Genomic DNA, 17,487 nt, shown 5'->3' on the forward strand with positions numbered 1-17,487 from the left:
GGTCTTAACCTGTCCGTCATTGTTTGTATGTTCTATAACTGAAGCATAACACTGTTGAAGATTCATTCTTGGTACTTATAGTTTAAGTTCAATATGATCTCTTCTTTTTAAGAAAAATAAATTGGATGGAAATAATTATCTTTCAACCACAAAGGTCAGATATTTTCTATAGATTGTAACCAACTTAACAGTATGTACTACCAGCGCTGACCATTTTTAAAAACTAATTTAAATATATAAAAACAGACAAGAACTTCCATCTGCTGGCAAATGTTTGGCAACCATTGGAAATTACACTATTCACTTCTGAATGTTAACAGTTGCAGAGCTTTTTCAACAAAAAAAAAAATCAAGGTTTCCATATTGGCAGTCATAAGGACATATCGCCTTCCCTCACATACCTAGAAAAGCAAGCGAGCACAGCTTTGAGGCATAAGCAATACTAAAACGTCACCTTGTTTTCTGTGGGACACATTTGCACACAAAATCTTTTATCCTTTGGGTTTGTGAGCTTCCCCCCATTCTTCTCTGCTGCAGAAAATATTTCCATAGGATGCTTCCCTTATGGTCATGCTAGAAACCTTTTGCTCCAAATTATTTTTTAGTGGAGGTGGTCTAAGAAGTCTCATTTGTGAAATACTCAGTATACATCAATCTTCAAGTGAAATTGGTAACCTACCCTTCCGTGTATAGCTTCAAGATCAATTTCTGCCTTCTTTGCCCATTTCTGCCAGAAGTTAGGATCATCCAAAGCAATGTCACTTCTGTTGCCTGATGCAACAAAACTTGCCTGAAATAGTTAAATACATTCTTGAAGAAATGTGAAACATTACTCAAAAACCATTACAAAAGAAATTCATCCAAACACTGGTTACTGTAAAAGTCATCTTTAAACTTTGAACCTTCACCACAAAAATGTAAGTTATGCTCCCAACTTGTGAATCAAGCAGTAACCACACAATTTACAGATCAATTATGAACATTTTTCACAGAGTAGATGAAATCGAGAAAATACAATTTATAAAAGATCGATTAAAATTTCACAAATTCCATGCAGTAAAAAATGGAATTTGACTTAATTATCAGCAATCACTGAGCCTATCTGAAGCTTTGATTCTAGCAGAACATTATCCTGAAGCAAAAATTAGGCAATGGTCTGTATTTCAGATGTTCAAACTTTTTCCCTTCATGGGCTACATATGAATACTGTAATTGCAATACAAAATAGCAAGTCAACGGAATAATTAACTGAAGGCATTACTTTTATCACACATTAAAAGGTGCTAAAATTATACTACGCAATATATTTTTCTTTAATAGCCAATCCTGTGGCATTCTGTTATGACGTCATTGCTACCCACTGACCACCTCTACCCTGTCAAGATCAGCGAGGAAGCAGCTCCTTCCAAGCCATTCGGCCTACAAAATTCAAACAGGCCAAAACAGCAGTCTAAGAAATAGGAGCAAAGAGAAACTGAGTAACGGGGACTGCAGAGGACAGATTGACGAGGTGCTGAACTCCAGATGGCGTACAGACTGAGGTTTACAAACAATCGAATTGAAGTATTTCCGTAACTCACTATATTTTTTAAATTTAGAACTACTGATCAATGTGTACTGACATTTTACAAGTTAGATTATAGTAATACAATTGAGATAAACCTGTTAAAAAACAAACGGTTGAATGCTAGTTATAAAATGGGAGGGAGAAAGGAATGGGGGAGACAGAGAGGGGGGCAGCTGTCGAGGAGCAAGAGCGGGACAATGGGAGATAGCAGAAGGAGAGGCGAGAGAGAGAAGCAGGATAGATAAGGGACTATTTGCCAACTTAGTGTGTGTGACACCATAGCAATAAAAAAGTCTAAACCAAAGAAACTGTATTTTTTAAATTCATGGGGAAAATACCTTTTTAATATTCTTTCCAATATAAAGTTTATGGAATTTAATATACAAGGTATTCAGTCACAGCATTTCGATATGGAAATCATAAAAAAATGCAGGAAAAAGTTCCATTTGATTTTTTTTTCAACAAAACTGATTGCAAGAAATATAAAAATCTAAACTGTTTTGCCATTCATTTACTGGGTATTGAGAAAATGCTGCAGAAATACTTCGTCACCCTGCACAGAAACATGCATCACTTAATTAAGCCTTGTCTGCAGAGCTGCAGTTATTGAGACAAACAACCTAGCCCAGCCTGAGAACTGTTTTCTTTTCACAGATCTGTCCATACACAATGACAGCCATGTAATTCTGTAGGACTACATGCTCGGATACTCATTTAAGCTACCTTTGCAAAAGTCGAACCTCTTCCTTCAGATTCAATAGTAATGGTTTTTGTGCGTCGCATGAGAATCTGATCAATGTCCTCCTCACAGAATTTAGAACCCTCATCTTCTTCGTCCATTATTGCACCGTAAGCACCTCTGCGAAGCAGGTCTTCAATTTCCTTCTTGGACATTTGCTGCATCTACACAATTATAGATTTTTAAAAAAATTTATTCTCTTGGAATAGCAATTTTTTTTTTAAATGCCGATCTATAATAATGTCCTGATGGCCATCCTGAGATCTCCTAAAAGGTAAACATTACTTTTAAAAGTTAGCTGTGTGATTAGGGATTAAATTGTTTGTGCTAAACTCAATGGGGCTAGAGTTTCGGTTGTCGGCGAAAACCAACCCAAAATTAGTTTTACGTCAAAATTACCGTTTTTAGACCTAAATTTTGGCCTTTACGAGGATTCGTGGCACAAAGCGTGAATTTCGGCAACTTTAGTCTGAGGCCGGTAACGATGCAAGAGGCACCTTGGGAGCAGGGGAAAAAAAATTTCAAAAAACAAACATTCATAAAACTCTTACCTACTAATTCGCTGAAAAATAATTAATAAAAACTTTAACTTACTTTTTTGCAGGTCTTCATACTGCCGCTGCTGGCAGGGCTGCACCGCAGGTTTGACCCTGTCGGTATTCTGGGCGTGGCGGAGAGTGATGACATTATGACGGTACGCAATGCGTGGTGTTGCACGTCATCGCATCTCTCCCCGGCGGTAGGTGGAAGCGCCGCCGCGAAAAGGTGCCCGAAGATCCTGCTGACTGGGTTTTCGCCGCGGAGGGTCAAATTGCGGCGAAAACCCGGTCACAAAGTTGCCGAAAGTCTAGATCTGATCTATTGGTACTACAAGTCAATTGTCTGGTTATTCCTAAACAGTCTTTTCACAGATGTGAAAGAAAAATATTGTTACGATAGACGTAGTGGTCTAGAACTGATTTCAAGCTGGATTACTTTTCTGTTGATCATTTTTCACAGCAGCTGCTAAATCACTCTTATTTGTTGAGAGTTGGCCAAATTCAGTACATATTTTCATGGCAGAAAGGCCAAATCACGTGACCCTCCTTTGTGAATGCTTAGAAGTTGACTTGGCTTCCCTCACAGCTCCTTGAACTTTTTCAGCAAGTAGTTGAGACATAGACTATATTTGTGCACCTGACGACTGACTTAGCTGATCTTGGTCCTTCCTTTTGTTCATTTATATACTGCCCCTTGGTGACATCATCTGCAGACATCGGGTCAGCTTATGGATGTCAGACAAGCAATTTAACAATACGGAAACTCTGGAGGGATTGAGGGGTGGTATATAGGTAGAGCTGGGTGTCATCAGCACAATTATGGTAACTGACTACATGCCTGTGGATGATGAGCCATAACTTGGGAATACCAAAGTCATCATCTTCGGCACCCACCACAAACTCCATACTCTTGCCACCAAACTCCATCTTTCTCCCCGGCCAGTGTCTCAGGCCGAACCAGATGCAGTATAATGTGGATAAATGTGAGGTTATCCATTTGCTGGCAAAAACACAAAGGCAGAATATTATCGGAATGGTGGCAGATTAGGAAAAGGGGAGGTGGAACGAGACCTGGGTGTCATGGTACATCAGTCATTGAAAGTTGGCATGCAGGTACAGCAGGCGGCGAATGCGGCAAATGGTATGTTGGCCTTCGTAGCGAAGGGTTGAGAGTATAGGAGCAGGGGGGTCATACTGCAGTTGTACATGGCCTCGGTGAGGCCTCACCTGGAATATTGTGTTCAGTTTTGGTCTCCTAATCTGAGGAAGGACGTTCTTGCTATTGAGGGAGTGTAGCGAAGGTTCACCAGACTAATTCCCGGGATGGCAGGACTGACATATGAGGAGAGACTGGATCGTCTGGGCCTGTATTCACTGGAGTTTAGAAGGATGAGAGGGGATCTCATAGAAACATATAAAATTCTGACGGGACTGGATAGGTTAGATGCAGGAAGAATGTTCCTGATGTTGGGGAAGTCCAGAACCAGGGGACACAGTCTAAGGATAAGGGGTAAGCCATTTAGGACTGAGATGAGGAGAAACCTTTTCACTCAGAGTTGTTGACCTGTGGAATTCCCTGCTGCAGAGAGTTATTGATGCCAGTTCATTGGATATATTCAAGAGGGAGTTAGATATGGCCCTTACGGCTAAAGGGATCAAGGGGGTATATAGAGAAATCAGGAAAAGGGTACTGAGGTGAATGATCAGCCATGATCTTATTGAATGGCGGTGCAGGCTCGAAGGGCCGAATGGCCTACTCCTGCACCTATTTTCTATGTTTCTATGTTTTCAACGTCGCCATCCTATTCAACCCCAAACTAAGTTCTGTTCTCATACTCTCTCCACAACAACGACCTACTTCCCTCTCTGTTGCATCGCCTGCCTGCATCTCTCCATCAGCTCCTGAAATTGCCTTTGTCACCTCTGCACGACTATATGAATGCCCTCCTGGCCAGCCTCCCATTATCCACTCTCTTCGATGAACTACATTGGCTCCTAGATGTCAACACTCATTTTTGTGTTTAAATCCCTTTATGGCCTCGCCTTTCCCTACCTTTGTAACTTCTGCCAGCCCAACATCCCTGCTTACTGAGCTCGCTGTTGCTCTGAATCTGGCATCTTGTGCATCCCCTTTCCTTCACCCCATCAAGGGCAGCCATGCATTCAGCTGCCTAACTCCTAGGTGTCAAATTCCCACCTTACACCCCACTGCTTAAAACCCTAGGCTTCTCACTCCAAATCACCATCATCAATAAATGCACGTGTTCGTACATCTGGTGCGGTCAGGGCTGAGCTCAGTTGTGATGATAGAATATCCAGCCAACTCTCACTATCAAGACCCTCAGACGAATTACCAAGGGCTGCCCAGCACCCACAGAGCTGTATCCCAAGAAGGAGTCGATGCTTTTTAGGGGTAGAGACAGGGCACAGAGAAAACGGGGGGGAAAAATAGTTATTTTTAAAACAAGTATAATACATGGGACCAACCAGATGGAATGCAATTGTCTCGTTTGGTCCTGTAGATTATGTTTCGATAGAACAGTGGGGGGAAAAAACGCCTTTTATCAAACGAAAAATAGAGCAGTCTGTCTAGCTTGATCGGAAAATGATTTTAATGCTATTCTAATTTACAAAATAAAAGATGAACAGTAAAAGCTGAACAATTTCTCAAATTCAAGATATACATGCGTCTGAATTTTATATGCCGTTTTTATTAAAAACTTGCATTTTGTAACATATAATTTGATACTGATAAGTGAAATACACTCAGAAATCATGTGGCATCATTGTAGTATGGTGTTATTTGTGTTGAACATAGATTAGATTACATTTTCCAGAATATAATTGATGAACTGTATCAGTAATGTCACCAGTCACTGTGCCGTAAGTAGCTGAGATATAACATTGTGAATACAAGTAATTAGAATCAATATTTTCATTACATACCCCACCAACACTGTTTTCTCGTCCATTCATACTCTGCAGCACAGCTTTGTCGAGACCAAGCTTCAGACTGGCCTTGTCAAACATCTCCCTCTCATACGAGTTACGAGTTATTAGCCTGTAAACTTTCACAGCTTTGTTCTGACCAATCCTGTGACATCGAGCTTGAGCCTTCAAAACAAAAACCATTTACTATTGCTACAGTACATCACAAATTTTAAACATTAAGCCATAAAATGAGGGAACGCGACACACATTTTATTTTGTCACTATGCCACACGCCTACTTCCAGTGCAATCATCTAAAATATCCCAGGAACAAATTCACAAAAGACTTCCGAGGGATGAACACAGGCCCTTGATTAGATAATAAATGTAGTATTATTTTACAGAACTGCTTAAAAGTGAAAGCCTACTTTCAACTTTATACTGCTTTTGCTTTGCACGGCTCTAAAAGGCACAAACATCGATAATTTCACCAAGTGGCCTATTTCACCTGTTTGATCTTAAGCAGTTAAGTTATTTGAGTGTGGGAGACAATACAGCCAAGCCAGATCCGGTCTTCACCAACATCAATACATGTAGACATTCCAACATAGGTCAGTGGCACCAGTGTGGGAACCTTTGCTGATTTTTCCCTTCCTAAACAAGGATAGTTATAGTGCCTCACCAATGCCCCTATTGAAATCAGCTATATCTCCATGAGATTAAAAACCTAAACATCCATCTTAAATAGTGACATTTCTTCTCCTCCTCACACTCTCAAGGGAGTTTAATTTATCGTGACAACGTTTTAGCCTTACTGGTCATATCATCTGTTCAATTCAAGCAGCATCCAGTGTAGTATGACAGAGAGGGGAGCAACATAATTTTGATGAGATTTAAACCACTATATTACCGTACTCTTTATGAGGGCGGGTTGCATAAACTTGGCTTGCTATTCCTCAAGTTTAGAAGTTTGAGGGATGATCTAATTGGCGTGTTTAAAATGATTAAAGTATTTGATAGGGTAGATACAGAGAAACTATTTCATCTGATGGTGGAATCCAGACCAAGGAGAGACAATCTTAAAATTAGAGCTAACCTATTTAGTAGTGAAATCATGAAGCACTTATTCACATAAAGGGTGGTAGAAATCTGCAACTCTCCCTCAAAAGGCTGAAAGGACGCTGGATTAATTGAAATTGTCCCTACTGAGACCGAGAAACTTTTGTTAGGTAAGGGTATCTAGGCCTATGGCCCAAAGGCAGGTAAATGGAATTGAGATACAGATCAGCCATAATCTGATTGAATGGCGTACTGCAGTACCTATGGTTTCACTGAAGCCTGTTGGGATTTGAGTGTTTCCAGACCTTCTTGGGATGTGTATCGCAATGGCCTTGCATGCGAGTATACTGCATCTGGAAATGTGGTGGCTGACCGGTGTGGTTTAATTTCAGCTGTCTCCTCCTAGCCCTGGTTCACCAGTTGTTTCAGGGAAGGGGCATCACAGCTCTATAAATTATGTGCTTCTACTCCGACACTTTGCAGCAGGATTGCCAACCCGGCAAACTGTCTTCTCTCTAGACTTCTTGGCTTTATCTTCCCACTAGACCTCTTGGCTTTGTCTTCCCAGTGCTGTTTCAGTGCTTGACTGTCTCCTAATTCCAGTACATAGCTCATTAAGGAGCCACATGCTTCTCCCATTTCACTAAGTTGAGGATATAGTCCATAGACTGAAAACAACAAAATCATGAGCAAACCAGAGAGGCTGTATTACCTCACAAAACTATGAATGACTGAGCAGGGCACCAACAAGAATATACAGGCTATAGCAGTTTAAGGAAAGCAATTTCAAGCAGTAGTGGATAGTTAATTTATTACAGCTCCTATGAATTATTAAACTGGATAGTGGAAATAAGTAAGATTTATCATACTGTTTGGATAACAGTAGTTTAAAAAAGATTGAGCAATTAGTTGTTTTTGTTAGAATATACCATGGATTAACAAGCTTTCCTCTAATTCTATTTTGTAATAATTATTTTATATAATTAAGAAAAAGTTAATATTCTTATACGAACAAAATATATCCAAGTTCATTTCCTCCAATGAGGCCTAATTACCATATTATCCAACCAATATCTAAAATTCAGTATTACTTTTTTAAACTTACCTGAAGGTCATTCTGAGGATTCCAGTCTGAATCAAAAATGATACAAGTATCTGCTGCTGTTAGATTGATACCTAAACCACCAGCTCTGGTACAGAGTAAGAACACAAACCGATCAGAGTCAGGTTTGCTAAATCGGTCAATTGCTGCTTGTCGCAAGTTCCCCCGAACTCTCCCATCAATACGCTCATACGGGTATCTGTAAATAAAATGTTACATACAATAAAATCATTAATGCATTTTTCACTTGGTTCTCAAGATACTTCTTCCATACATTCCCATATTTGGTTCTTATTAATGCAAACCTTTAAATTGCATAATTTGCATTCGCCGCTGGCCTCGAGGTAAGCTTCCCACAAAAGATCACTGTGGCGAGAAGTTGGGCTTTTCCGATGCATAATTGAAATCAAAGTTAATGGGGAATCCCTAACGCGAGCTGCTATGACATCAACAAGCTGTCTAAGCAGCCAATCAAAATGCAGAATTCTCAGACAGCGAACCAGGAAGTGGGTAAGCGCCTTTTCTAACTTAAAAAAATGTTAAAAATGCAAAACAAAGATTGGAGCTCTCACATAGGGAAAAGGCAAACCTGAAATAGATGAAGAAACTTAAATATATATATATATATCTATCTATCTATCTTTGAAAGTTTAAAACTTTTTTTTTTGATTCAAAATAAATAAATTTGACACGGCACAAAATTAAAATTAGTTTTTCAGGACCATAACCTTTGTTTAGCAGTCAATTAACTGTTAAACCCCCAGTTACACCTAATCCAAAAGGGTCTAATTTTTAATGGGGAATTTCACAGCAGTAAGAGCCGAAGTTTCTATCAGTTTCCATGATTTGACAAATTACACTCATTGCCGGCACTTGGTGAGTGGGGTCCATAGTGTAGCCTCTGGAGGAGTAATGATTGATAGATCGCAACATCAATTTTCTGCTTTAGGCTGCACATGCACTAAATCCTGAAGTTGCGGTCAGTTTCATAGAATGGTTACAGCATAGAAGGCCATTTGGCTGTTGAGCCTGTGCCGGTTCTCTGCAAGAGCACTCCAGCTAGTCCTTATCCAATTCCCTTTTGAAAGCCACAATTGAATCTGCCTCCACCACACTGTCAGGTAGCGCATTCCAGATTCAAACCTCTCGCTGCGTAAAAAAGCTTTTCCTCATGTCGCCTTTGGATATTCTGCCAATCACCTTAAATCTGTCTCCTCTGGTTCTCGACCCTGCCGCCAATGGGAGCAGTTTCTCTCTATCTACTGTGTCCAGGTCCCTCATGATTTTGAGCACCTCTATCAAATCTCCTCTCAATCTTCCCTGCCGAAGGAGAACAACCTCAGCTTCTCCAGTCTATCCACGTAACTGAAGTCCCCCATTCCTGTAACCATTCTTGTAAATCTTTTCTCCATCCTCTCCAAGGCCTTCACATCCTTCCTAAAGTTTGTTGCCCAGAATTGGACACAATATGCCAGTTGAGGCCGAACCAGCGTTTTATAAAGGTTCATCATAATTTTCTTACTTTTGCACTCGATGGGCTCAAATTTGGCCCACCAATTTTTGCAGCGCACTTACCAGAGATGAGTCGACTTTGTGGGCTGAAAATGGAGCCTAAAAAATCTCCCCCAATTCGGCCGCTGTTTTGCCTCTCCTGCCCCCTGCCTCTGTGTGCATGCTGCAGTGTGGGACCTGATGCATCCTGCCCCTATCCCAGGCCAAGTGGCCTGCCGATCCTTGAGTGAGGTTGATTCCTGCAGCCCAGCCAGCCAGCCTGTGTCTTCTGCGAGCCCTAGCCCAGCTAGCCAGCCTGCCTGTGTCTTCTGCGAGCCTGTGTCCAGTTCCGTGCCCTCCCCGGCCGTCCCGCACCTATCCCCGGCTGAGTGGCCTCTCGCACCGGCCGGCCTGCTGACTCCCGGGCCGTGTTTTGATAGGAAGGTAGGACTGAAGTTTTATTTTTTATTTCTTCTTGAATGTTTTTATGCTTCTTGAATGTTGTTGTGCTTTGTTTAGTGCTTTGCAAGGTCCTCTCCGCTTCCCTTTCTGCCCCTATCTCTGGCCGAATGGTCTCAGATGTACCTACCTGTGCTGATTTCTTAACTCGCCGCAAGGGTTTTTTGTGTGGCCACATATGCTGGCCTAAGTTAGTTTGGAGCAACTATTAGCTGTCCAAAGTGGCTTAAATGGCCAAAACGGGCGTAATGGCTGGTAATGCCCCCTTTTGAAAAAAACTAAACTAAACTAAAAAAATCCTAACTAACTGACTTACACTGGCGCAAATGGAACGTGCAAAATGTGGATTTTTGAGATACTCCAGAAAAATCAAGTTGCTCCAAAAAAAAATGGAGCAACTCCTGGGCAACTTTGAGCCCTATGCCTCTATTTATGAAGCCCAGGATCCTGTATGCTTTTTTTTAAAACCAGTGTCTCAACCTGCCCTGCCACTTTCAATAATTTATGCACATATACCTCCCAGGTCTCTCTGTTCATGCACCCCCTTTAGAATTGTACGCTTTAGTTTATATTACCTCTCCTCATTCTTCCTACCAAAACGTCTCTCTTTGCAATTTTCTGCATTAAATTTCATCTGCCACGTGTCCACCCATTCCACTAGCCTGTCTCTGTCTTCCAGAAGTCTATCACTATCCTCCTCACTGTTCATTATACTTGCAGGTTTATTGTCATTTGCAAATTTTGAAATTGTGCCCTGTAGATCCAAGTCTAAGTCATTAATATACATCAAGAAAAGCAGTGGTCCTAGAACCAACCCCTGGAGATCACCATTGTATACTTTCTTCCAGTCTGAAAAACACTGTTCACCGCTACTCTGTTTCCTGTCACTTAACCAATTTCGTATCCATGCTGCCCTTGTTTTCCATGGGCTTCAACTTTGCTGGCAAACCTATTATGTAGCACTTTATCAAACGCCTTTTGGAAGTCCGTGTACATCTCATCAACCCCATTGCCCTCATCAACCCTCACTGTCACTTCATCAAAAAACTCAATGAAGTTAGTAAAGGCGAAATTACAACAAACAGTGCCAGTTCGCCATCATCAGGATCGCAAGTTCCGAGCCATTATATCTACAGTAATAAACACTCATTCAAGATGTGAAATGACCGCAAAAATTATTTCAAAAATTGGCAACAGGGTAAATTTGACACTCCACAGTTAAAGTTAGTTTTTCAGCGTTGTAACATTTGTTTAGCAATCAAAACCCCAGTTACACTAATCCAAAAGGATCTAACTTTTAATGGAGTATTTAACAGCAGTATTACCACGCAAGAACCAAAGTTTTCTACAATTGTCAACAGGAACACCAATAATTTAGAACAGAGAACCATCATAAATCATTGAATTATTTTTCAGTTGTCCAAAATCTTTAAGCATGTCCAACGACCATCAATAGCACAAACAGTACTAGCAACATAAATGTCTCAACAAGGAGCTGAACCTCACGTCTGTGCCGTAAACCCAAGAGAGCTGACTGCAAGACAGGTAGAACAAGTCCAAAGCTTATGCTATGTAATTCTGTAATCAGTCACCAGAGAATTTAGAGAAATTAACAAATTGTGACTTGTTTGCTGATTTCCTTCCTTCTTTCCCACCCAGGAAATTGCTTAGCCTTTGCTTGGCACCTTCCATATTGGCTCTTTCAGACAACTTAATATGTTTGAAATCCTTTGTTGTTAAAATAGTGCCTGTAGCTTGACACCATGTTATGATGGTGGAGTGTTGCGAAGGCATAGTATTCAGTTTTCTGGTTAGGGAAAGCAGAGCTCTGCACATAAACACTCAAATGTGTGTGGAGCTCCAGCCATGCCCCAATACCGATGAAATCTTGGTTGTTTAAAGAATATTGATGCAACAATTTGCTTTTTGAAACATTAGAAACATACTGCATTTAATATTGGTGTCAAACTGGTAGGTTGACTGGACAACCAACCTTGCAGTGTCAGCCGTGGCTCAATCCTTGCCTCAGAGTCACTCAAGAGACTTGAGTGCAAAATCTAGACTGGCACTGAGGTGCAATCTTTTGGATGAGACATTCACCTAAGAGGGCAGACGCAGGCCAATGTAAAAGGTCCCATGGCACTATTTCCAAGAGCAGAGGAGCTTTCCCCCAGTGTCCTGCCCAATATTTATCCCTCAACCAATACCTAAAAACATGATCTGGTCATTTGCACATTGCTGCTTGTGGGAGCTTGTTGTGCGCAACTGTTGACCGTGTTTCCTACAATTCAACAGTGACTACACTTCAAAAAAGTATGTTATTGGCTGTAAAGCGCTTTGGGAAGGTGCTATATAAATGCAAGGGCCAGAAATTCGTTTTCATCACAGTTGGGGCACTACATTTTAAAAGGTTGGAGAATAAGCGGCCGGCGCTAATCCTTCTGACCTCCCGCTAAATTGATTGTAACGGCTCAGAGAGAACTGGAGCACTAAACCAAGCGCTAATCACCTAACTTAGGGCGCTACACAGAGAGAGTGGGGCGCTACCCGCAGAACAGATAACCAATTTCAGGTGCTCTCCAATCGGGACTCATCATTCACACTGGCTCCATCCAGTTCTTAAAGGGGAGGTTCAATCATTCTGCACAACCTCATTCGCAGCATTGCTGGCTCTGAAGGCGACCTCAAAGCAACTCAACAACTACACCTCTTATCCTCATGGCTGATCCCAAACCCAGGAAGAGCTCGTCATTTCAGCAACCAGGCATTGGTCGCAGCAGCCAAAAGGAGGGCAGTGCTGCTTCCGGCCACTGGCAGGAGACCATTGCCTCAGGTCTTGAGCAATGTGGAGGGAAGTGGCTCAGGACGTCTCGGCCAGCAGTGTGGTCCTCAGTGCCCGTAAAAAATTCAATTACCTCACTCGGCTGGTCTGGGTGAGTACATGAGTCAACAAGTCCTACATACCAGCATCAAAACCTCAGTCTGTACACACTGCCCGAACCGCCACACCCCACCACGCATCTCCACTGACAAAGTCACATCCACATCTCACACCTTTCAACAATCACAGCTATTCAACTATAGTAGGCACATCTCCCAAACACGTAGTTGCACACACACTTTCCTTTCTCTTGTGGGCCAAGATGGTCCACAATAGGAGGGAGCCTCAATGAACAGGCGGAGGTGAAGCGGACATTCAACAGCTTACAGATCTGAAGGAGCAAGTGCTGAGAGCCATTGTGTGCCAGGTGGCGGGTGCCGCGTTGTCCTCAGGATGACAGTATTCCTGATCCCACCACTGCCACTCCACCATTGCCCTTGTCGCTGCCTGTCATCCTGCCAGCCCAGACTGCTGCCGCTGCCCAGCCCAGCCCAAGGTGGTGCAATATAGAGCCGGGCCTTCCAGGCCCAGAGCTAGTCGAGCGTGTCCTGCAAGGCCATCTACAGTCTCTGGCACCGAAACTCAGTAGCCTTCCACCAGCCCTGCTGCACCACTGGGGACAAACTACGTAGGAGCTGTAGATTAGGAAAAGGCACTGTAAAGAGGGAAGTAAGGGTTTGCACAAGGGTGATTAGTTAATATTGTTGTTGTATATATGTCTTTACTGAATGTTGATAAATTTATTAATGGAATGTTGCAGATTATGTGCTGTCTCTCATTTTAACTTTGCACAGTGATATATGCATGCGAAATGGATGGAATGATGGGGATGTGGTGAGCAACCGGGTTGTGAGCAACCGGGTTGTGGGGTAGAATTTATTGGAACCGAAGTCTGATGAGGCGGTCACGGACCACCCTTCCAGAAGACCGATTGAGTGGCTGCCTCCTCCCTCGATGCTGTTCCTCCTCCAGTCCCTCCTCCGCCTCCTCCTCCAGTCCCTCCTCCGCCTCCCCCCGAGGTGGGCCTGCTATGCCTGGTGGCAATGGCTAGGCGCTCATGAAGGCCAGGTTGTGCAACATGCAGCAGACAACGAAAAGGGACATCCGCTCAACCAAGTACTGGAAGGATCCACTTGAGCTCTCAAGGCAGCGGAACCATTGCTTGAGCACTCAAATGGTCTGCTCAATGATGTTCCTGGTGGTGGCATGGCTCTCATTATATGAGTGCTGAGCAGCAGTGTTGGGGTTGCGGAGGGGAGTCATGTGAGCCATGTGAAGAGTGGATAGCCCTTGTATCTGACTACCCAGCCGTGAGCTTGATGTGGTGGAAGAGTGCTGGCACACCGGCCTGGTGCAGGATGAAGGCTGCTGTCAGGATAGTGGGCATCGACAGTGAGGATTCGCTGTCTGTGGTCACACACCAACTGACATTAAGTGAGTGGTAGCCTTTGCGGTTACGGAATGCCTCAAGGTTGTTACGGGATGCCCGCAAAGCGACGGGGTACCGTCAAATGGTGCTCTGCACCATCAGGAAGCCCGCTATCCTGACAAAGCCACTTGCACGCTCATCCTGCTTCTCTCTGGAGATGGGGAAGGAAATCTAGTCCCTTCTCCTTCTGTAGAGAGCCTCTGTTACCTGTTGGATGGCGAACTGCGATATGTTAGATATGTCTCCTGCTGCAGACTGGAAGGATCTGCTGGCAAAGAAATTGAGGGCAGCAGTGACTTGACTGCCACTGAGAGCACTGTGGTCACCCTTGTCTGAGGCTGGAGGTCTAGCTGCAGGAGGTGGCAGAGCTCTGTGACCACCTCCTTGGTGAAGCGGAGCCTTCTAAGACACTGCTCCTCAGTTAAATTTATGTAGGAGAAGTGCTTCCAGAATACCCTGGGAGGGCAAGGCCTCTTGTTGAGTGCCCTGTTGGCCCTCCTACCTCGGGCCACATTTTGCAATTTTTCTGCCTCCGGCGTTGATGCTGGAGGGCGAGGTCAAGTGCCAGTACAGCCGCCGTTAACGTATCCAAGTGTAGAACTTCGAATTCTAAGCAGAATGAATGTGACAAATTTTTAGCCTGCAAACCGGCTGTTTCGCTGTGTGAAACTGAGAAGGCAGTATTGATTAGCGACTAAAATGAAACAGGATGTTGATCCCTTTAAATACCACTCCTACAGCGGACATCCTAATCCATCACACCTCCTAGTCCTGCTGTTGTTCACGCCAGGCGCTAAGGCAGGGGGCGACAGTCAATTTTGCATCTGGGCCATTAACGGGGCACTCCACACATTGACCTCACGATCTGGCAGCCAGTAAAGGCCTAGGTACTAAAACCCGGGTGAATTTCAGTGCGGCGTTGAATTTGCCGTACTCCGCTGCAAACCCATTAGCGCCCCCCCCACCCCCTCAGGCCACTAACATGCTGAATTCTCCCCCCCCGCTCCCCCACCAAAAGTCTTTCTATTTGTTTTACATTGTCTGGCCCTTGCCCAGGAGAAAGCTCTGTAAATGTTTGGAGAGTGGGTGAAATTTAAATTCATTTTAGGTAGATTTAAAAAGTGTCCAAGAGGTCGAATATCCTGAGGACGACTTAAACTCAGTTTAACACAGCAGTGGAGCTGCACTCCCGTCCAGGAAGCCTTGCATCATTTCTATATGCAATCAAAAAGTGTCCAATCCCAAATTTATGCTGCAATTTTAGTATACCTGTGAAATGGAAAACACTTGCACCATTGCTAAAGGAAGTCTACCAAATGCATTGGGTCCCTTTTAACGTTAAAATTAAGTTTTTAAGAAGCTGGCTCTGATGGAGTACTGCTATGCTGCAATAGATCTGACATAGTTACCATTATACTAAATTCTGCATTGGTGCAACATATGATACAAAACCTGCTGTGCATCTGCTCCAATGATTGAGATGTTTACAGTCACTCTGCTGCAGCAGATTATACAAGAATATACTGTATAATAGTATGACTGAACCGCCAGTCAAAATGGTTCTTTTAAAATTTACCCCTAATAACTTGACCTGAATCATGATATAAATAGAAAATGGCAGGGTCCCACAGTATACAATATATACACAAGCTAATTTTAAAGATCAGGTCCCTTTATATAAACACTGTGCACAGAGTGACTCAGCTAAACATTCCCTACTTATCCTATCGACCAGTTTGGTTTCTAACATTGTGAAATCAGGTTTTATGAGCTTGAGCTGAATGCCCCAAAAATTACTAACACATGCACATCTAAACAGACAGATATAGGTTAGTACATAACTAAACTCAATTGGTTTAGCCTCTAATTTTCATATGGGAAATAACTATATTGATTAGCATGTTTAAAATGCAAGATAAATCAAATTTAAAAAATGTATATTTGTCTTGAAAGCGTTTTCACCTGTTGAGGGTAGGAATTAGAAATCTTGGTAATTGTGGTTCTCCCTTTATTTTCTGCTCTGATTAATCACTCTAATTACTACAAACAAGACATGACCAAGCTGCAATTAATCATTTATTTCTTACTGATTAAACAGCCCATCATAATTGTGCACAACCATCAGATACAAATTTAATTTCCACTAACTACACATTTCTCAAGGGTTTAAGTACCAAAGCAAATTGATTACAAGCTTGTCTCACAATCAGTGGAGTGACATTTCAACTTTCATTATTTTTGCAAGAAATGATCATATTCAAATTATTTTCAGAGATCTGGTCACATTCAAACTATTGCATGCACCTCCTATAAGCATCACACCTACCCTGTCACAAAGTTTTCTGTTTTTCTCATCACGCAAACATATTTTTACTGATTTTACTTACCTTTGATCAAGTCTTCCATTCTTGGTCTCCCAGGTAGGGAGCCCAATTCCTACTTACCGCCAAGACATCCTAGGGCAGACTCCAACCTAGGTGGCATTTGTGGACATCCCCCACCCCACACCTTGCCTCTGAAGCATTATTTTTTCCAATGGAATAAAAACAAGGCATGAAGCCCATTCATGAACTTTGGATGGTTCCCTACCTGCCTCCCTCCCTCCGCCCCAAACTTTCTAATAAGGATTTAAAGGATTTTCTTTCCTGCCAGAAGATAATAAATTTAAAAGTGCATACACACATTATTAACTCTTATGTGATACAGTTTGATATGAGTTTAACACAACATTAGACAGTTTCAGCCAATGTGCAAAAAAAAAATCAACGGAATCAATTACTGCGAGGGGGGGTGGAAAGAGAGAGTCAAAGCATCTAAAAGCAATGCTGCATTTTCCAATATTGCTGCCTTTGTGCACCTGCACTGTAAGACACACTTGGACTGGGGTATATCATTACCAACAGACTTGACCTAATATCAAGCCAGATTTAATTCTACACAATGAGTGTATCTACGTTACATATATAGGGCCCAAGTTTCCACATGATTTGCGCCTGATTTTTAGGAGTAATTGGTGGAGAACGGACTATCTTAGAAATCGCAATTCTCCACATTTTTTTTTCTGCAGTTCTAGTCAGGTAGAACAGTTCTACTTTGGAACAGAATTTTTTCTTCAAAAGGGGGCGTGTCCGGCCACTGACGCCTGATTTCAAAGTTTCCACAGTGAAAACGTACTCCAAACTAACTTAGAATGGAGCAAGTGAAGATTTTTGTAGAACTGAAAAAACCTGTTCTACACATTAAAAAAACCTGTTCTACACATTAAAAAATCAGGCGCAGGTTACAAATTAG

The 17,487-nt window shown here is 42.4% G+C and overlaps 1 protein-coding gene across 7 annotated transcripts in view; it reads right to left on the bottom strand.

The window, feature by feature from the left end:
* The window catches only part of chd9 (chromodomain helicase DNA binding protein 9), a 331,271-nt gene that overhangs the window by 70,340 nt on the left and 243,444 nt on the right, over nucleotides 1-17,487 (bottom strand). For all 7 annotated transcript variants that reach the window (XM_070898009.1, XM_070898010.1, XM_070898007.1 and 4 more), the window contains exons 17-20: nucleotides 7,940-8,135; nucleotides 5,792-5,959; nucleotides 2,291-2,470; nucleotides 680-790 (exon numbers count right to left, since the gene is read on the bottom strand). In XM_070898009.1, coding sequence (XP_070754110.1) covers nucleotides 680-790; nucleotides 2,291-2,470; nucleotides 5,792-5,959; nucleotides 7,940-8,135 — 655 coding nt within the window. The remainder of the gene's footprint in view (nucleotides 1-679; nucleotides 791-2,290; nucleotides 2,471-5,791; nucleotides 5,960-7,939; nucleotides 8,136-17,487) is intronic.

Source organism: Pristiophorus japonicus, chromosome 13, assembly GCF_044704955.1.
Source record: "Pristiophorus japonicus isolate sPriJap1 chromosome 13, sPriJap1.hap1, whole genome shotgun sequence".
Classification (NCBI taxonomy): domain Eukaryota; kingdom Metazoa; phylum Chordata; class Chondrichthyes; family Pristiophoridae; genus Pristiophorus; species Pristiophorus japonicus.